This window comes from Cibotium barometz, chromosome 40 (genome assembly GCF_041138505.1).
Source record: "Cibotium barometz isolate CiBa-2024 chromosome 40, ASM4113850v1, whole genome shotgun sequence".
Lineage (NCBI taxonomy): Eukaryota > Viridiplantae > Streptophyta > Polypodiopsida > Cyatheales > Cibotiaceae > Cibotium > Cibotium barometz.
In genome coordinates this window covers 29,191,796-29,213,570 of record NC_141085.1, presented here as the reverse complement: position 1 = coordinate 29,213,570, position 21,775 = coordinate 29,191,796, and the positions used below count along the sequence as shown (strand labels likewise).

The following is a 21,775-nucleotide window of genomic DNA, read 5'->3' as shown; positions in this document are numbered from 1 at the left end:
GCTGTGGACAGAAACGCAGACCTGTAGGAAGCTGCTGGTCTGAAAACGCATGAAGTACTGAGCTGCTGGACAGAAAACGCTAAGGATCTGTTGCTGCTGGAAAACGCAGGCTGCTGGACAGAAACGCTGATGGACTGCTGCTGATTTCTGGCGTTGATCTGAGGTGGGGCTGTATGCTGAATTAGAGACTATGGTGGACTGAATCAAGACTGCTTTGATGCTGAAACAGGCTGATTGGACGCTGATAACAGACGCCTAGGGCTGACTGAAGCAAGGGGTTCTCAAGGGGCTGGAGAAGCAAGCTTATGAGCTCCAAGGGCTGGATTAGTCTAGGGCTGAAGGCAAGGATACTCCTAGGGCTGAGGAGGAGAGCTCTTAGCACAATGAAGACTGAATGAGAAAATAGGCTCTATGCAAGCCTAGTTATACTAACTGGAGGTTGGTCATTTAATAAAGTTTTATATTTATAAATGCCCAATAATGCAAATAATGCTAAATAAATACTATTAAATATGGAAAAAATACCAGATAAATCCCAGTAAATTCCCTGAGGCTTCGGGGATGTTCTAAATGATGCACAGGCATATGAATGCATATTATGCAGGATGCAGAGTGCTTTCTGATGCAAACCCTAAGGCTTCTACTGACTCTACATGCATGAATGATTCTCTCCAAGTGGGTTAAGGGACTTGACTGACTGACTGACCCGCTAAGGCTGAGGAATGACCTACGTAACTCGTGCCTGACTTATCCTGGACTGAGGATGTACAATGGGGTCACGGCGTACGACAATTATCATCCTATTGGGTTCTAAAACTGTACAACTGCGGCATGAATGATTCTCTCCAAGTGGGTTAAGGGACTTGACTGACTGACTGACCGACCCGCTAAGGCTAAGGAATGACCTACGTAGCTCGTGCCTGACTTATCCTGGACTGAGGATGTACAATGGGGTCACGGCGTACGACAATTATCATCCTATTGGGTTCTAAAACTCTACATGCATGAATGATTCTCTCCAAGTGGGTTAAGGGACTTGACTGACTGACTGACCCGCTAAGGCTGAGGAATGACCTACGTAGCTCGTGCCTGACTTATCCTGGACTGAGGATGTACAATGGGGTCACGGCGTACGACAATTATCATCCTATTGGGTTCTAAAACTGTACAACTGCTGCACTTCTGATGATGAGCCATCTTGTCACCATGCATTGAGTGCAGAGTGCATGTGACATTGGGAGTCTTTGTTGAGATGCAGAAGCATTGGATGTGTCAGGGTGTGTCTTTTGATGTGAACAATGGCTGGACGTGTTTGTGGATGCCGAGTGGATATGAAGCCATGATGCAGGGTCTTTGCAGGCTTCAAGAGTTCTACTGTGACGGCTGAGTTTCCAACCTTATTGTAATCAAAGCTCTCTTATAATCAATTAAAGAAATACCGAAAGGGGCGCCACTGCGTTTTGGGGCCAATCGATGTCCGTGTACTGTTTGCAGGAGCACTCTAGCTGCCCCTGTTTGTTTTCCTTTTCTAGATCCTCGATAGTGTTGAAGAGTTTTGTGTGCAAGTTTGTTTTTGCACTGCCCATTGGTTTTGTCTGAAGATCGAGGCCGGTTTACAGGTGCTATGCACTGCAAGAGAAGAGTAGACCACCACTGCAATGGATTGCCCTTACGAAAAGTAGCAGCTTTTCTCACTTTTGAGGACTCAGTGTAAGTGCCACCAGAAAGGGCAGCATCAAACTGATGTAAAAAGGTAAGAGCCTTGAGCCTATCTTTTGCCCCACTGAATGTGTTAAATTTCACTGCAGCTACCCCTTCCCTATAATCCTTCACCTTACCCAGAGGCATTGGATTATCGTAAGGAAGTGGCTTTACAACATTGCTACCCCCTGCATTCATGCCCATACTAGGGTCAACATTACCAGTTCCCACACCCTACATACCATGCAATCCTGTTGTACCACCCATGTTTCCAAACATGCCGCAATGCATTCCGGGCTACATGCCCCCATACATATTTCCTTGCATTCCGGGCTACATACCACCATACATGTTTCCTTGCATTCCGGGCTACATGCCCCCATACATATTTCCTTGCATTCCAGGCTAAAAACTAGCACCAGAATTCCCTTGCATTCCCATGCCTCCTTGAGGATAACCCCCAATCATAGTTTGGAACACACAACCTCCGCCAAAATATCCTAGATGCAAAGATTGTTGCGGAATAGGTGGCTGCCCAAAAAAGGAATTCTGTGGATTAGCACCATGAGTGTTCTGCATGTTGGAAAATTGTCCATAAGCAAGATCATGTGGGATAGCACTACTGTTGACCTGAGGTGGGTTTTTAGAACGCACCTTTTCTTCTTCTTCTTAGGCTCAGAAGGGGCCCTCATAAATTCAGCAAACTTCTCACTCTGCGTGAGTTGCATGAGCACATCCACTGCACCTGCATATCAAGCTTTGAATTGGGCATCCTCTTCCTCTTTACGTGGCATCTCTTCTGGCTGCGTTATATCCTCATAGCGTGCATCTGCCAGCCTATTCTTCTACATGTGTATCCTCAAATTCAATCCTCTCAGGAGTGGTTTCCTCCTCTTCCTCTTCATCATAGTCATAGACTTCCTCTTGATCAGACATCTTGCTGAAATTTACAGCGACGACTTTACTCGAGACAACCACAAGCTCACCCCCTTGGGAAAGTTGGTGATTGACCCGGCAACGGAACCTTGAAACCAGCCTTTAGTAGAAACCAAAGTGTGGTAGACGAACTGACGCCCTAACACAGCTATAAGTCAACAAAGAAATCAGATAAAAGGGAGCTAGAGTGCTCCTACAAGAAAACAACAACACATGTTGGCCCCAAAGCTTGGCGCCCCTTTCGGTATTTCTTTATTCACATTCCAGTAAGAGTCCAACTGAACACAACATGGCCAAACATGGCTGGAAGTAATAGCATGCTCAATATGTTCATACCTATGATCCTCTCAACATAGAAGTCCCACACAGTCTTGTGCTAATTCAAATACAGAAACCCGCATCTATCACGACCCTGTGTTTTTCTCTGGACAATATGCAAGTGTGCACGGGGACATGGTGGACAGTGTGAATGGCATCAAGTTGGAGTGAAAAAGGAAGCCCATGTGTGGAACCCCAAGTGTGAAGGGAGGCCAAGTGATTAAAGTCTTCTCTCATAACTCATGGGGACAAAGGGGTTTGGAGGGGACAAAGGTTTAAAAGCCCTTAAAAATAAAAGAACCCCTTTTAGGGGATAATCGTGGCCTTTATGCTATTTATGGGGGCCTATACTTCTTTTAGAGGGAGTCGAGCTGCAGCTTCAGCCGTGTGTGCTTTTTCACTGAGGAGGGCTGTTCGGCAGGGTACACAGGAGAGCACGTTGAACTCTTTCTCTCTCCCAGGTGTCTATGAAGGGCAGGGCAGGAGACAGAGGCATGCTGGCAGTTGGACAGTGCTGGTACAAGCTGCAAGGTACCTTTGTGCGCAGGCAGTTACAGGGCTGCTGGAGGCGGACAGAGCTGGCGCAGAGACTGTCGGCATGGACTCCACGTGGATGGACTGCAAAGATGCTGGACTGAACAGGGCATGAGAGGCTCTCTTGGAAAGAAGGGACTACAGGAGAAACAGGGACGTACACGTGGGGACAGCCAGTATTGCTCTCTCTCTCTCTCTCTCTCTCTCTCTCTCTCTCTCTCTCTCTCTCTCTCTCTGCTGAAACGTGGATAGGCCTGCAGGAAGGTCTGGGCGGGCAGATGCAGCACAGACACGTGCTTTACTGGTTTGGAAGAGAGGCTTGTGGGCTGACTGCAAGAAGCGCCCAGCCAACAGATTCCCACGCTCTTTCTCTCTTGAAAGGAGGCCGGCTCTAGGAAGTGCAAGACAGGTCTTTCTCTCTCTCTCTCTCTCTTTCTTTTGGAAGGAGGCGGGCAGAAGGAGGCGCATAGCCGGGACTATTTTGGGACAGTTTATGGGCTGTTTTTGTTTGGCTGCAAATTCAGCTATGTGCTTGGGTTTTTGGCTGCAAGTACAGGTCATTTGGTTATGTTTCTTGGCATGGGAGTGATGCAAGCTCGCATGGCTGCGTGCTCATGGAGCAGATTGTTCTCTTCCTGCTAGAAAGGAACAGAGGGACCTACAGTTATGGGCATCTCTATGTTTCCAGATGTTTCATGAGGGAACAGGTAACTAGATGTATGCCGTTGTTGGCACTGTTGTTGAATGGTGCCATGAATGGTTCTGTATGGAAACACGACAGAAGTTTCAAAGATAATCAGGCCTAAGGGTTTCATGTGGAAACAGGTGGTAGGTTTCTCGAAGAAACATGTTTTTGGGTTTCTCCAAGAGATAGGTCACATGCAAGCAGAAGGTACAGGAATGGACACATGTTTGGTACAGCCTTGCTACTGATTGGACAGGGGACAGGGAATCCATGACAGAGATGGATAGTACCCTTGGAAGGTAGAGAGGGTTGGTACAGGTGTGTCGACTGTATGGTATGCTGTGCTGTGATACTCTTTTGAGAGACAGTTTGGGAGTCTGTGTTGTGATGCAGGAGCACTGGATGTGTCAGGGTGTGATGCTATTCATAGTGTGAGAGGCTATGGATGGTTGTAGCAGCCTTGATCATGGGAGAAAGCTTCTGTATGCAGACTCAATGTGTGAGAGTCTTTCGATGTGAACAATGGCTGGACTTTTTTGTGGATGCCGACGGGACAAGAAGCCATGATGCAGGTTCTTTGCAGGCTTCAAGGGTTCTACTGTGACGGCTGAGTTCCCAGCCTTATTGTAATCAAAGCTCTTATAATCAATTAAAGAAATACCGCAAGGGGCACCACTGCGTTTTGGGGCCAATCGGTGTCCGTGTACTGTTTGCAGGAGCACTCTAGCTCCCCCTGTTTGTTTTTCCTTTTCTAGGTCCTCAATGGCGTTGAAGTGTTTTATGTGCGAGTGTTTGTTTCACCGCCCGTCAGGCCAGTTTTAGCATCCCTTCATGCCAAGAAAATACATTCAAGAGGCCCCGAACAACGTAGCCAATTTGCCCTTACTTGCAACCAAAAACACAGCCATACATCAATCCACAAACTCATCCAAAACTCTCTCTCGGGTTGTGCCCTGTTTCTGCCCTCTTGAGCTACGAATCCATCCTCTCACAAAGGACCGAGAAAAGGACTCACGAACAACCAACGAGCCGGAAGAAAGAGAGAGAGAGAGAGAGAGATCTCGGCTGTGCGCTTCCTGCAGCCCCACCTGCTCACGAAAAGAGAGATAGAGAGGAGCCCGAAGAGAGAGAGAGAGATCTCGGCTGTGCGCTTCATGCAGCCCCACCTCCTCACGAAAAGAGAGAGAGAGAGAGAGAGAGAAGCCTCTTGGCTGTCAACCCCTGTGCGCCTCCTTCAGCCCACCTCCTTCCAAGAGAGAACGCGTGAGAAGCCTTCCTGCAGTTCTGCTGTGCGCCTCCTGCAGCCAGCCCGCATGCAACCTGTGCCAAACGTGTGCACAAACGACCTTGGCATTCATGTGGTGTCACACTAACTGACATGTCCTTGGACTAGGGCTCTTGGACATAGTCAGAGGAAATGGCCGTTTCAGTCCTTGCAAACATGTTTCTCCATTTCAGGACCCCATCCATTTCTGTGGTTGTTTCTCGTTTCCGAAGTGATATTGTCACAGCCTCACAGGAAACAGCCGTTTCCACCCCTAAAAACTTGTTTCCCCGTTTCCATTCCTCCAATGTTTTCATTCCCGTTTCTCATTTCTGGTGACTATGCTCCTGAGTCACAAGGGACCAGGTGTCCAGCCATAGGGCTTGCACTTTTCCTATACAGTCATATCCACGGAATTCAAGTGTGGGATGCACGTGACACAACCCAGTAGAGGGGCGCTTCTTGTGATTTAAGCGCATCTTGAGATTCGAGGGCCTCAATCTCTTTTATCTCCTCTTGCATGTCCATAGTGGGACAGCTCTCTCTCTCTCTCTCTCTCTCTCTCTCTCTCTCTCAAACTTCAGTTATGATCTCTGCATGTTTAACAAATCAAAGGTAACATTAGTAACATGTAACATTAGTATCAGAGCCTTGAGTTTGTATACTTAGTGCAGAGCAGAATATTTTTTTTGTGGATGGTTTATTGATGCCTTTTAAGAAGCAACCCACACATAGTGGATAGTCGTTCCGGGAAAATCCGAACCCTCTTAAGATGAGGACATAAGATTGGATCCCAATATCCCTCATATAGGTGTATTTGTGTCACCAATTGGCCGACCATTTGGTCCATCTCCAGATTTGTGTCTCATGTGAAGGGGCTAGTATTTTGCATAACATGAACGGGAGCCATACTGGTGCCACCCGTGTGTTAGCAGGATGGTGTCTTATGGACAGGAACCAGACTGGTGCCACCCGTGTATGACCTGGACTGTGTTCTATCCATGGGATTGTCACGCCATGGAAGATGCAGTATTTGTGCCGTGTCTTGCCTATGGGACTGTCACTCCATAGGGAGGCTCGTGCCTGGATCTGTGTCTTACCTATGGGACTGTCACTCCATAGGAAGACCGGGATCTATGTTTTCTGTCGTGCCATCATTGTGCCCGACAGAAATGTTTAGTACTTGTTCCATGAACGGGAGATATGTCCATGATACTGTTTGCACATGCATTCATGTTTTGCATGTTTGGAACTGTTTTCGCGTGACTTGTATTCTTGTGTTTGCTTGTTTGACGTGCCACTTACTGAGCGGGGACGCCTGCCAGTGAGTCGTGAAGTTTGCTCTGTCTTCTGACGAGTTTTATTGCGTGTGAACAAGTGGTAAGTGTATTGCATTTGTTTATTTCATAGCATTCTTTTTAACCTTTATTTTTTATAAGGTTGTAGTTTCACTCTCATTAATGAGTGGGCACCCTTCCCAATATTTCATGGTACCTTTAGAAGGGTGGGCACCCACGTTTGGGTCATGGTGGGAAAGGGAACCCCTCGTGTGTGGGGGTGGGTGCATGGCCACCTACCCACCCTCCCACCTTGGAACCTTTGGAACTGGCCGCCTCTATGCAAGCAAGGTGGGCCGGCCAGCTGTTGGACGTGTGCCCTTTCCATCGCTCAAGGTGATCCTCCTCTTGCATATAGACGGCTATGCATGGCCACCTTCTCTCTGATCGGACTGCACACGCAACCTCTCCATCGCTTACATATAGGCGACTGTTCCTGCTCTTGCCTTGCACGTGGCTGTGCGCAGGTCCGCCCATATACCTCTCTTGCCAGCAGGCGGCTGCCCAGACACCCCCCTCTCCACCTTGCAGGCGGCTGCGCTCAGATCTCACTCCTCTCTGGGCAGCACACGGCTGCACCCAGACGCCACCTCTCCACCTTGCAGGCGGCTGCGCTCAGATCTCACTCCTCTCTGGCCAGCAGGCGGCTGCGCCCAGACGCCATCATCTCCACCTTGCAGGCGGCTGCACACAGGACTCACCTCTCTGGCCAACAGGCGGCTGCGCCCAGACGCCACCTTCTCCACCTTGCAGGCGGCTGCACACAGGACTCACCTCTCTGGCCAACAGGCGGCTGTGCCCAGGTGTCCTTCTCTAGCCCCTATGCACCTGCACTTAGGCGCCTCTGATATTTGTTATCCCACTTGCGAGCTACAGGCGACTCTCACTTGCAGGCTAGCAGCAACAACAGTAATAGAGACTTCTCCTTTCAGTGCCTAGTACTTCTGAAGGCCATATCCATTATTTTGCAAGGTAAGTGGATTGAGATTTAAGCAAAGGTCTTTGATGTAAATCTTATAAGGGATACTCTCTGCTGCTTTCGGTGCCAGGTAGTCCAAGCTTCTGGAGAACCACGGTCCAAGGGTGCCGAGATCGGGAGAGCCAGGCATTAGTACGGGAGCGCCTATTTGTGCGTGGTCCTGGAACACCAGTGGGGTGCTCTTTGCGGATTCCAGTGAAGGCACGGGACCATAGAGATTAGACTTCTTCAAGTGGATCACTCTCCTTCGAACGTCTACTTCAAGTCTCTTGTTTGGTAACTGTATTCATCTCAGTTGTACATGGACATCATCTGGTTCATTGAACCCATGGAGCATTGTATCACTTAAATACTCCCAATAATATATCATATATTGAGGGGGGGGTTGGCCCGTTCCGGCCCCAGTGCTGGTGTCCATTGATCAACATTTCATTTCATTTCAGTTTTCAGTTGTTATTGAGTTGTCCATTTATATTGTGAAATTTAAGTTGTGCTATTACGCGTGTGGGTGTCCAACGGAGTCTATTCCCACTTGACGGGATCGGTTTCAATTTGCTTGTATTGTTGCATGAGAATGTAAAGGACTGACCTAAAGGCTGTAAACCCTGATTTGTATTGACCAGACTTGCAGGAGTGCACAGGAAGAGGGATCAATGCTGGCTCCCTTGGACTGCTCCTGCTGGGCAGCTTGGGGACTTGAGTTTATGCTTCTATAGGCTCATGGGACCTTCGTTTTTCTTTAATGCTGATGTTGTGGACTGAATCGTAGACCTCCATATGCTTGCGTTTGTGGTTGATGGCTGCCTCTAGTTAGCTGTATCAACTCTATGACTTGAAAGAATGTGAGATCTGGCATAGGGCTGAATTGCCCTTTATATAAGGGTAGGAGATGCATCCATGCTGCCCGACCCTGGTTGTGGGCTGGTTGTGGGTTGATTCCACCTTGAGAAAGGTGCACCACAAGTGCACCCCACACATGGGTCCATGCCCCTTGGCTTTGGGCACCCTTACCTACCCATGGTCCCCTTTAGGCTTTTTGGGTGGCCAATCGGGTGCATACAACCTTATATGTGACCTTTAGCCATATCCCCTAAGGTTGGTGTCACTAGTACCGTATCTGATGGATTTGTAAACACCGGAATATTGACTCTAGACAATGACCAAGCATGGTGGACACCTGACCAAATGGCCTAATAAGTGCCTGGATGCCACGACAACATTACATCACACAAGAGGGTTAGCAATATGTGGGGAAGGTGCATGACACTGATGTGTGCGGGGCGTGCACGACTCTAACAATCCCTTGTCGGTGCACTGGCAACTCATCCCGGGAAAAGGGCTCGTGATGAAAGTGCATGGTGTCCGGTCTTAGGGCCTTGCACTTGTTCAGCATCCAAGTGTGCGATGCTCGTGAGTGACAAGATGCTCTAGTGGGTGGAGCTGTTTCTGTATTTTCTGGAAGGGAGTCTATTAGAAGCATTCTCAGCAGGAGGATTGTGATCAAGGGTGAGGTACTTCATTAGGAGGTGCTAGACCGGTGGCAGGTACTTCATGAGATGGTGCTTGATCAGAGGTTTTGTTAAGAGATACTTTTGTGGGCTTTCGTGTTGACAAATCGAGGGCACAATGCTAGCTACAAAACAGGACGCAAAGTAGTCTCACAGCTTTCAAGACATCCAATATCTTGAGTGAGACTCGATTGGAGTTTTCAGTTCTTATACATGGCACACATTTAGATACCATTCAGGTGAGAACAGCTAGCCCCTGTCAGGGATGGGCTAACCCGGGCACTGGAGGGGCAGCTGAGCAAGGTGGACAGGTGGCCGTACAATCATCGCGCAGACATGTTGGGACCTGGGTACAGGTTGGGCAGCAGTTCTGGGGCTGGCTGAACAGGCCAGCCCTTAGAAAAGGCCCCAGACTGCCCTTTAAATAGACACACCCTCCTTTCCCATCAATAACAATGAACCAGACCAAAAAGCAAAAAGCAACTCTAAGGCCGAAAAGCAAGGCCCTAACGCCAAAAAAGCAAAGCACAAGAACTTTGGTAATTTGAGTAATATTTTATTGTATAAAGTGAAAAAGAGCAAAAGCAAAGCAAAAAGTAAAAACAAAAGCATGGCAAGCTTTTTGGCAAAAAGAAAGACCTCCCACAGGTATAGAACTAGCATGAGCCTCTTTATCACCATCAATCTCATCGGTGAAGGGTGGAGCTAACCATCGTCATCAGCCTTGAAGCATGGAGTTTCTCGCCACCACCGCCATCCATACCGTGCTTCAGCCAGACGCCTGGCTACTGTATGTTCTGAGCACCACCGACAGGAACCACCACCACTTGCTGAACTGCCACCCGCCTGTGTGCTGCCAGCGCTGCTGCCTGAACTGTGTGTGAGAGAGAATTAGGGTTAGGTTAATGTGGGAGACATACAGAGAGAACAAGGGGGAGAGAGAGAGAGAGAGAGAGAGAGTTGTAAGAATAAGTCAACTCATGAGGCATAAGTGTGTGATTCCCCTATCACACATGTATATTGCACTAGTACACATAGTGCACTTAGTACATTAAAAGTACTAAGTGTACTATGTACTATAACTTATGGGCTTGTACACACTATAAGGGTGGGCATAACGCCTTTACCCCAACAACCTCCCACTTAAAGGCAAAGTGCCCTTAAATGAAGGAAAAGAAAAATCAGCATGTACATGATAATATACAAGGCCATATCAAGGCTGAAACTGGCCTCATCCAATGCCCATCAAGTGTCTGCAAAATGAGCAAACCGCTCCGGAGGCAAACTCTCTGTCAACAGATCAGCCGGGTTGTCATCCGTATGAATCTTAACAAGCTGAATTTGCTTGTTCTCTATCACCTCTCTGATGAAGTGATACTTCACATCCACATGCTTCGTCTTTGCATGAAAGACAGGATTCTTTGCCAACTGGATGGCACTCTGACTGTCACAATGCAACAATGGAATATCCCCTGTATAGCCCAAATCAACCACTAACCGAGATAGCCATAATGCCTCCTTGCAAGCCTCTGTGGCTGCAATATACTCGGCCTCTGTAGTAGATAAGGCTGTGCACTTCTGCATCCTGGATATCCATGACACAGCACCTCCTGTGAATGTAAACACATAACCGGTAGTAGACTTCCGATTATCTGGATGACCGGCATAATCCGAATCCGTGTAACCATGCACTAATGCATCCTGTTTGCCAAAACATATGCACATATCCTGTGTGCCCTTCAGGTATCTCATGACACCTTTCACTGCTTCCCAATGCCTCTTGCCAGGGTTGGCCATGTATCTAGAAACCACTCCCACTGCAAATGCAATGTCCGGCCTAGTAGCAACCATGGCATACATGAGACTGCCACAAGCTGAAGCATACGGAATCTTGGCCATATCAGCCCTGTCTCTATCTGACTGTGGGCTGTCCATAGCACTGAGTTTCACATATGGAGGCAAAGGAGTACTAGTCTTCTTCCCCCCGTCCATATTGAACCTCTGCAAGACTTTGCCAATGTATTCCTTCTGAGACAAATACAACACATGCTGATTTCTGTCCCGAAGTATCCGCATACCCAAGATGTGATTTGCATCACCCAAATCCTTCATATCAAAGGTTTCATGCAGCCTCTGCTTCAAGGCATCCATCTCCTTACGAGATTTCCCGGCAATCAACATATCATCAACATACAAGATGAGGATCAATAGACTGCCATCCAAAGCTTTCTTGGTGTACAAGCAGTGATCTATGTCACTTCTCCTGAATTTCTGAGATTTCATGAATGTATCAAATTTATGATACCATTCTCTTGGTGCCTGTTTGAGCCCATAAAGACTCTTTTTCAGCTTGCATACAAGCTTCTCCTTTCCACTCACTGCATAACCCTCTGGCTGCTGCATATATATCTCCTCATGGAGATCACCGTGAAGAAAAGCAGTCTTCACATCCATCTGAATCAAGTCCAGATCATCATGCGCAAACAAAGCTAACACAGCTCTAAGTGTGGTCATTTTGACCACTGGAGAGAAGATCTCATCAAAGTCCACACCATATTCCTGCTTGAAGCCCTTAGCCACTAACCTGGCTGTCAGGTGCAACTTTGAGCCTGTATACCCACTTGCATGGCAAAACCTTCTTGCCTGCAGGCAAATGCACCAACTTCCATGTTCCATTTTTGTGCAGAGAATCCATCTCTGACTTCATGGCACGCTCCCATAGAGCTTTGTCTGCCCTCTGTAAAGCCTCCTTATAACATGAGGGCTCCCCACAGTCAGTGAGCATCAAGTAGTCAACCCCTGGAACAAACCTGTCAGGGGCTCTGGAGGGTCTTGTGGACCTCCGTACCCAATGACCATCATTTGCAGGTTGCTGTCCAGCCTGCATATCACCCATTGGTGGCTCCTGTTCCATGCCATAAGGCTGAAAAATCATGCCCGGTATCTCCTCCAACTGTGGTATATCCATAGGGATATCTTTTGCCATCTCTGGCTGTCCATTTGGACCATTTTCAGCACCATTTAAGGGCTGGTTTTCCTGCTGTAATGGCTGATTTACAACCCTTTGTTGTTGTCCATGATGTCCATCATCATCAAAGATGACTCTGCCAGGCTCCTGTTGCCTTGCAGGCTCCTTATACATGCATGTTTCATCAAAAATGACATCATAGCTGCGTATGATCTTTCTATTCATGGGATCCCAAAGTCTATACCCCATTTCACCTCTGTCACCATATCCTAGGAATATGCATTTGTGAGACTTAGGATCAAGTTTGGTGCGCATTTCCCTGCGTATGTGCACGTACGCAACGCAACCAAACACTCTCAAGTGCTTGTATGACGGAGGCTTCCCTGTCCATACTTCTTCTGGCACTTTCCCACCAAGCCTCGTGTTAGGTGACCTGTTTATAAGGTGAACGGCTGTCATAACAGCTTCAGCCCAAAAACCATGAGGTAATGCAGCATGTGACAACATAGAACGGACCTTCTCCTGTATGGTCCTGTTCATCCTTTCTGCTGTCCCGTTTTGTGGAGGATCATAAGGAGTAGAGAGCTCCCTCTTGATGCCTTTAGCATCACAAAAGTCCTGAAACTGTTTGGACATATACTCTCCACCATTGTCGGAATGCAAAGCTTTCAGTGTTTTGCCAGTTTGATTCTCAACAAGAGCAACAAACTTCTGAAACACTGAGAATGTATCACTCTTCAAACGAAGAGGATAGACCCACACCTTGCGTGTGGCATCATAGCACGCCCCACTGGCCTTACAATGGTATCAAAGCAGGATTTCTCTCGAGGAATCTGTCGTGTGCATCCGTTAATCCCGATGCTCGTAGACATGGATATTCTCATTAGCAAATATATGGGCAGATTTAGGGGCAGATTTTGCAGCCCTACATGCTCCGGAAAGTGCCCAAGACATCGCCCAATGGTTGGGACACCTTTTGGGCATAGTTGGGACACAAAATATGACTTTTTGGACAATGTTTTGTGGGTAAAATAGACAAAACCAACTTGATTATGAATTCATACCTTTTTCCTATAAATAGGATCATTAGGCATTCATTAGAATCATCATTCAAAGATCGAGAGGATCCAAGTCTGCAAGGCAGCAAGGACAGTGGTGGATCAGTAGGAGCTTCTCTTGTTCGATTGCAAGTAGAAGGTTGCAAGGATCTTTGGTATGCATCGTGAAGCTGTGAATCAGCAAGATCATTGTATATATAGCATGTTTTGGCAACATACAGTAGATTAGGTCTATCTTCTCTTTTGTGTCTTTGCTAAACATAGGATTAGCGTTATCTTCTTTGCTTAGCGTTAATCATGAACACGCTTCCGCAACGCATGTTACACTGGTATCAGAGCCTACTTCAAGTGTAAAGATTTAGCAAGAAACCAGAAAGAAGTTACCAATCTCCCCCGAAGCTTCCACATGTTACATAATCTTTCTTGGGGTGACACGGCCATGTCGAGAGTAGAGGAAAACCAAGGCCTAATGAAGGGAACAACTATGAGGCCAATCCAAGACTTCAGGATGGGAACCAGGGTCGTCGATCCATTACTCATTAAATCGCGGCCATATCATCAAAAGAGTACCATAGATGAGTAAAAAGAATGGGATGAGGTAAAGCAGAAAGTTGGTGAGAATGTGACAACTTATCTTAACAACTTTTCAGCTGTTTCATTGAAGTTTACTTCATATAATCCTATTCCACCGCTAATGGAAATGCGTAAGTTTCTGAATGGACTTCAGCCTAAGCTTATGCAAGCAGTGTATATGGCTGGTCCGAAATCTTTGGAGAAAGCCCAAGACAAAGCTTTGCAAGCCGAGGCTTTATACATGTCTTGGATGGAGGGCAAGACGAAGAATGATAACTGGGATCCACCTCAAAAGAAGAAGTTTGAAGGTGGATCCCAATAGGATATGAGTGAGGACAAACCTCCACTCTTTCGAAAAAAATTGTCCCTCAAGAAACTTGAGGAAAACGCCAAAGAAGGGATGTGGAAAGAAGAGACACTTAGCTGCAAATTGTCTCGACAAGCCAGAGCAAGAAACCAGAGAGACTGGAAGATCATAAGATTGACATCATGCCAAGAAGCTCATCAAGTGGTTTGCAATGGTGATTAGCCCATTGTTAGTTTTGATAAAGAAAGCCATGGGATTTCGAGAATCGGTGGACCAAAACTAAAAAAGAATCCTTTGAAGCGTTAAAATTTTATGTTAGCAAAGAACCGGTGTTGATTATTCTAGATTTGTCAAAGCCTTTTGTGATTGGATGTGATGCCTCAAGAGATTGCATTGGAGCAGTTTTGAACCAAGAGGGCCATGTTGTGGCCTATGAAAGATGAAGACAACGAGATAGCTATGCATTATCTCGGAGACCCATGAGCCATGCGGTTTCTATGGGTTATCATATGGATTTCACTTTGATGAAAGATCTCTATGCTATCAATGAGGATTTCAACGATATTTGGAACAGATTGCAGAATGGAGATTTGGTGATCTCCTATCTCATCAAGAAGGGTTTCCTTATGATGCAAACCCGTTTATGTGTGAGGATTTGAGGCCAAAGGTGATGGAAGAATACCATGTTCCACCCTACATGGGAAATAGAGGCATCTTGTCTACAACTCAAGCTTTGAAGAGCTACTCCTATTCGCCTAGCATGAGAAAGGACATTGAGTTATATATTCGAGAATGTTTGGTTTGTCAGAAGGTCAAGTTTGATCGACAAAAGCCAATAGGATTATTGCAACCATTGCCGATTCCGAATATTCCATGGGAGAATATTGCTATGGATTTTATCTTTGGGATTACCCAAAGTCAGGAAATGGAAATGATGGTATATGGACCTTTTTCATATTACCACGAAGATCAACGATATATGTTATCGGTTGGACCTTCCAGATTATTGGAGGACACATAATGCGTTCCATATCAGTTTATTGAAACCATATACGGGACTACCCCTAGAGGATCCACCAGAGGTGGAAGAGCAAGAAGAGATTTTTGCAAACAGAATAGATTGTGTTTCATTATGTGAGAAAAAGAGGAAAGAAAGTCATCAGAAAATTCCTCTTGAAATTCAAGAATTATTTGCCATTGGATGTGAAATGAATGCCAGAGAGGAGTACTTCAAGGACTATCCAGAGATACTTCGAGCTCTTGAGGAAGCGGTTTGGTCTAGATGTATTTGAAGTACAAGCATCGGCATATTTGTTTGCTTTTGTATCCATTGATGTATTGATCCTGGCTTGCGAGCCCGTGGATTGTTCTTGAATAAATTCCTCAAAGGAAGCGGGGCTTGTACCCCGCTTAGTGTGTGTGTGTCCTGTGCAAAATTTCCTAAACCCTTCTCTCTCTTCCTCTCTCTATCTTCTCTCTTTATTTTATATCTCTTGGTTACGTGGTGGAAGCTGTCACGGCACGCCCCGCAGGGCTTACACTCCAAATCCAAGACCAAATTCCCAAACAAAGACATGCCACCAAGATCAGCAAACAACAACCAATAACCCCTAGACCTCCCTTCAGCCTTGAGGGGCTCACCACATGACTAGAAACTTCATAAGTACATTTAAAACTAGCAGGCACAAACTTCTCTGCCCTCTGCAATAGTGCTACAGGTGTCTCTAACAGCATAACTACTCTGCATCTCCCCAGCCACACACTCTCTCTCTGGGTACCTAACCTTCTAAATAAACCTCTTCATAGTGAGGCTTACTGACACCACAAACAGTATTCAACAGCAGTTATACCAGCTGTTATTGTTATCACCCACATGGATAATTACTGAGATACTCCTTGTAAAACTCATCATACCTAAAATAAAACTTTCATGAGACCAATTCATTAAATTTACTGTACCTATGATTATGGTGATTCCTGAAACACTCCCATCACAATGTTGCATGTTATCCAATTATGCTGTTGTGTTTGAACCTAGTAAAATTGACCAGACAAAAAGATCCAAGAGGGAAATTCCTGATTTTGCGACATACCTTCCATTCGATGAAATAATCATGAACTTCCCTGCATGAAAAATTGAGTATGCAGTATCTGCAGCTTGAGAATCCTGATAGCATATATACCCTTTTCTAGCTGTCTCATATTCCAAGCTTGGCCAAATGTACACAATCAAAGCACCAGGAGAAACCTTCAAAACAATTTTGAGCGCCTTAGAAGGTGTTATGTCCTTCTCAAGGTTTTCAATGAGTAAAACCTGGGAAGGACTCGTAACCTTCATGTCTTTAGGAAGCACTTCCTTTTTGCTTGCACCACCTGCTTTAGGCTTCTGCTTGATATCATCGTCTTCTTCACAACCTTGACTTTGCATGGTATAACCACCCTGAGAATGTGAAATTTTGCCACCACCTTGAGACCATGCTGAAGGAGTACAGTAATGACCACTTTTCCTTGTACACTTATTTGAAAATTTGACACTGTCATGGCAACACTCACTATATCCTTCACAGAGGCAAGTTGATGCATGACCACACATGCTTATTTGCGGATGCAAGGGGGCAATTGAAATGAAACCCATAGCACCACATTCATGACAAGATCTGCTCTTATAACAGCTCCTTTGAAAGGTAGTGCATGAACAGGGCAAGATATGCCCCATGCATGACTGAAAGAAAGCTTGTTCTTTGGAAACACCAGAGAAATCATTGTTACTTGATTCATCTACCAAAGGTGATTGCAATGGCTGTTGCTGTGTGCTGTTTGTTTCAGGAGTTCTCTCTTTCAAGATGGAAGTGTGGTGCTGTGATGCCTTCTTTGGCATAGAAGACATGGCATGCAGCCTGTCAACAATAGGGGAGTCTGCAAGTTTCTCCATTGAACTCGCAGGCCTCTCTTCTGGCAGTGGTTGGCTCTGGATAGATGTATCGTAATCAGAATTTCTGCTTCCTAGTTTTGTATCAGGCATCTTTTCATTTGAAAACACCATAACAGGGTCAGTCCTGTCCTTGCTAGCAACTGCTTGATTTACCAAGTCTGCTCCAAAAGGAATGTAATCGGGAATAGTTGGCCATGCTAGTGTATCATGAGAATCCACATCAAAGGTTGAAGTCATCTGTATAGGAAAAGCTTCCTTCCCCGAGCCGGCTTGCAGGCACTTCATTGTGGATATCAAAGGCTTCGAATCCTCCTCTCCATCCGAATCAAGATCTATGATATCTTTCTGTTTAGATGGAGAGACCTTTGATGAATCACCCAGGGCAATACAGTGGGGTCTTTCATACTTGTCTTGGGAATCCATGCATGTATACTGAAGCTCTGTACTCACAGCACAAGGAACCTGTGAATTATTAAGCCTCCCATCACTTTTCAAGGGAAGATCACATTTACTGTCAGCCAAGTTCCCGGGTGTTCTTGTAGCATTTGCAGATTTCCCTTCCTTAGCGGTAATCCCCCCTTTCCTTTTCTGATTTTTATCGTGCAAACTACTTTCCTGGTTACACCAGTCACGGAGAGTCAAACTCTCATGTGAGATAGAGTCTTCCGTGGCCTCTTCCCTTGAGAATCTTTGAGCTCCACCTACACATGCTGGATAGGTTGGAAACTGACCAGCTTCCGAGTAACTTGATTGGTTTGCAGAATCATTCAAGTCAGGCAAACCAGCTTGGTAAGGAAAAACTTGAGCAGAGTCCTCTTTTGCTGAAGTATGTTTTGCTACACTCGATTCTCGTGCCAATTTGTTCAAGTCCAGCAGCCTGCCACTGTAAGAAGGCTCGACACTTTTGGTTGCTGCCTTTGTGTTATAATGACAATCATTCATGTCACTTGCAGGCTTTTTCCAAGGTGAGGCTTCTGTGTTCTCCCCATCTTTAGGGGCAAACCCTCCTGTTTGATTTGAGCTTTGCCCACAACCTGAACTGGTTTTGAGGCGTTTCTGTTCATTCTGTTCATTTTCTACGGAGCACGCAGAATGCTCACGCCCATCCCAGCCTTCCTGCAACCCCTTCTCATGAAGGGGGGACAGTGTTCTGCATTTCTTAGAAGTCCAAGAAGCATTCTTCTGCAGAGAAGCTTCACTGCCCGGAAGCTTAGAAGCTGTTTTTGCAAATTTGAGAGACTTGACCTCACCAATGAATTCCTTTATGACAGGATCATCCTCTATATCTCCGGGTGTCAATATACATATGTCTCCGCAACCAACGAATTGCCTTCTATGCTGCAAAGGTCCGCCCAGCCACTCAACTTCAAATTGGCATCTGCAGCACTCTTGATTATCCTCCCCAAAATGGTGTGGAGACCTGTCCAACTACACAAAAAGGATGATGTCTTACTTACAGAGATAAGGCTCTGCAACAAGACAAAACAAGCTTACTGAATTCTACACCATGCTTAAATCTCTCCACCTATAAAAATATGTTATGACAAAGCATCGTTATACACACATTTGTCACCTCTGCTGCACAGACAGGGATTGAAAAGAGCGCAAGCAAACCCTAGGAGCATGACAGAGAGACAGAGAGAGAGAGAGTGTGTGTGTGTGTAAAGCACAATCAAACCCTAGATGACTTCTTCTGCACAGAGATTGTCATGCAAACCCTAATATACAGAGAAGAAAAAGAAGAAGAATAGAGTTACCTGCTGAAGCTTGGCGTCGTAGTATTCGAAGCAGTCGGAGTTGGGATGTCTGCATGCAACGCAGAGAATCACTCCTCGGCGGAGTTCTTTGCAGTGGAAGTCCTGCATAGGCTGGGAGGCTGGCCGGATCATCTTCCTCACCTCCTGGGGAGACCTAAACTTTTCTGCCCGCCATCGCTCATCTTCTTCCTCAGAGAAGTGCTCAAAATGAACACGCAGAAATGGCCCTTCAAAGGCTGCAGTGCCTGCATACCAGGCTCCATCTCTGGCCTTGAACTCCAGCACAGGGTCGAACATATCTTCTCCTTCTTCTTCTCCTTCTTGATGTTGCCTTTTCTCTACCATAGCTCAATTTGCTTTTATTCAAACCCCCCACACCATATCCATCTCTCCCCCCTCCTGCAAAAAAAGAGATTGTCACCAATACCCAATCTGCAGAGAATCCACTAGATCCCCTGTCCACAGCATCACCATAGCTGGTACAGGTGATCTTTCACAGCATACTTCGCCATAGCTGCACGCTGAAATAGCTGCATGTTGAAAAGAAAAACTTGCACTCAGAGCACCACCGCCATAGCTGCAGAAGGAAAAGAAATGGCTGCACTTTCAACTCTTTCAGGGAATCGCTTCTCAATTGTGTGCTGTTCTCTGTACATTGATCTTTCAAGGCACTATTGCTGCATGTGCCATGGCTGCAGTTGGAGCTTTCGAAGCACCGTCAAAAATAGAAGAAGGTAAACCAACATTAGTGTTGGGTTCAAGAGAGCCCAACTACTTTTGTGCAATGCCATCTTCATGGAATACTGTGTACAATTTATCTTGAAGTTCTGCAACATCAGTACAAGATAGCATTACGGCATCAGCTACCAGTACAAGATATTTCATCCTTGCCTTGCTACCTTATATATGGCCTTTTGCCATATATGGAACCCATTTACCTCATAGCTTCCCATAAGCATAACACCCACTTCCTTGGGACTGGTTCACGCACTCAACTAGTTTGTGCAAACTTTGGCATGTCTGATCTCCCAAAAGAAGCTAGGGTTGAGCTAAAAACCAACCCAGATCCCCTGTCATATGTCATGTGAATGAACTAGTTCTATTGATCAATGACAGAGAAGGACTTGTGTAAGATTCCTCCCCAGCCTCTCAAGATGTCCAGCATCTTCCCCTGTAATCAATCCCCTCTTCAGAAATATAAAAGATCTTGTCTCTGTCTATTTTGACATAGAGAGAGAAAATATTCTAGAGAGAGAATATTCAGATTTTGAATATTTTTAGATAGAAAAAATTCTCATATTATTAAAATAAGTTTCCCTAAAACATAAATTCAAAAAAAACTTTCCAATGTGCAATTGGAATTAATTGGAAATGGGTATAAAGGACCTTAGCCTAAGGGTCTAGATTTTCAGAAATTTTTGGATTATGGTCCAATTAAGGTTCCTGTGGGCCAATAGAATCAATCCATGTGTGGGGAGGAGATAAATCCAATTTATAAAAGAAGATACCCAAAAATGAGTAAATGCCCACATAAGATGAAGAGTTGACTATGTACAATGTTTATTAGTAAAAGACTATGAGTAATATCAAAAATATGAGATATTTTGGGTATCCAAAAATGAGTAAATGCTCACATAAGATGAAGAGTTGACTATGTACAAGGTTTATTAGTAAGAAACTATGAGTGATATCAAAAATATGAGATATTTTGGGTATAATGATTCCATTTTGACACATATGTAAGGAAGGGGAGTCCCTTCAATGAGGCGCCTACTTCACATGCTTGAATGAGTTTTAAACTCAAAAATAATGTGATATTTTTATCTCTCCTCTCTCTTGAACCAAACCAAATAAAAAAAGAACCAAACCGAATCAAAAAGGAACCAAACTAGGTCTAAATCTAGTCCAAATTCAACCAAACTGAAATCTGAAAAATTCTAGAAATCAGTTAGCTTTGGTTAGAGCCTCCCTCTCCTATAAATAGAACATGAGTCCTTTGAAAAAAATAGGAGAATTTTACTATACTAAAATTATGCTGAAATAATGCTAATTTTTATTATTCTCTAAAATTCTCTCCAAATTGGAGAAATTGGAGCTTCCCTCTTTCTTCAATCCCCATTGGTGGCTCCATCAACATACTAAACCAATTGATTGGTTGGGGGCCTCTATCGTGAACAAAGAATCAAGCAATTTGTAAGGTAAATAATGAATTTTGATCTTTTCTATAATTTCTCAATGTTTCTCTCTTCTCAACCTCTCTCAAGCTTGAGAAGCTTAATTGGAATGGTTTTTGAATGCTATTGAAGTTAATTGATGAATGGTAGTAAAGAATTACATAAATTGATGTATTGAAGTTAATTGATGAATGATAGTAAAGAATTTGATGAATGATAGTAAAGAATTACATAAATTTCTATTTATGCTTAATTCTAATGGTTTTTATGTAATTTCTCTCTCTCACTCAAGAAATGGTCATACTCATGGCCTATTCTTAATCCAAATGAAGCTTTTCATAAAGTTTTTCTTTAATCCAAGATTAATCTATGCTTGAGGCTAAATTAATGGCTTTTTTCTATGCTTTTAGTTTATGTGTTTCATGAATATTGATGATTCAATCCATTATGGGTTAATGATCCAATTAGGGATCATTCTAATCATTCTCTTAATGATAAGCTTTATTTTTTAAAATAATTAAGATTTATCAGTCATAGTAGCGGAGCTATGGTATCAGTCATAGCAGCGGAGCTATGGCAAAATTTTTATAAAAATTACACATAAAATAATTTCATTCAAAGCATGAAAAGAGGACTTCCTACTATATTCTAGGAATTATCATCCTAGATTAATTGAAAGAATTTTATTGTAATCATGGAGAAATTAATTTTATATTATGCATAATTGATGAATTAAGAAAAAGA

General features: G+C 44.8%; 1 protein-coding gene across 2 annotated transcripts in view; it reads right to left on the bottom strand.

Moving 5' to 3' along the window:
- Positions 1-20,029, bottom strand: part of LOC147615390 (SAWADEE protein) — a 40,687-nt gene extending 20,658 nt beyond the window's left edge. For both annotated transcript variants that reach the window (XM_086779490.1, XM_086779489.1), the window contains exons 1-2: positions 18,858-20,029; positions 16,262-18,528 (exon numbers count right to left, since the gene is read on the bottom strand). In XM_086779490.1, the coding sequence (XP_086635616.1) occupies positions 16,262-18,528; positions 18,858-19,202 (2,612 nt within the window). In that variant the 5' untranslated portion in view covers positions 19,203-20,029. The remainder of the gene's footprint in view (positions 1-16,261; positions 18,529-18,857) is intronic.
- Between the last annotated feature and the right edge of the window lie 1,746 nt (positions 20,030-21,775).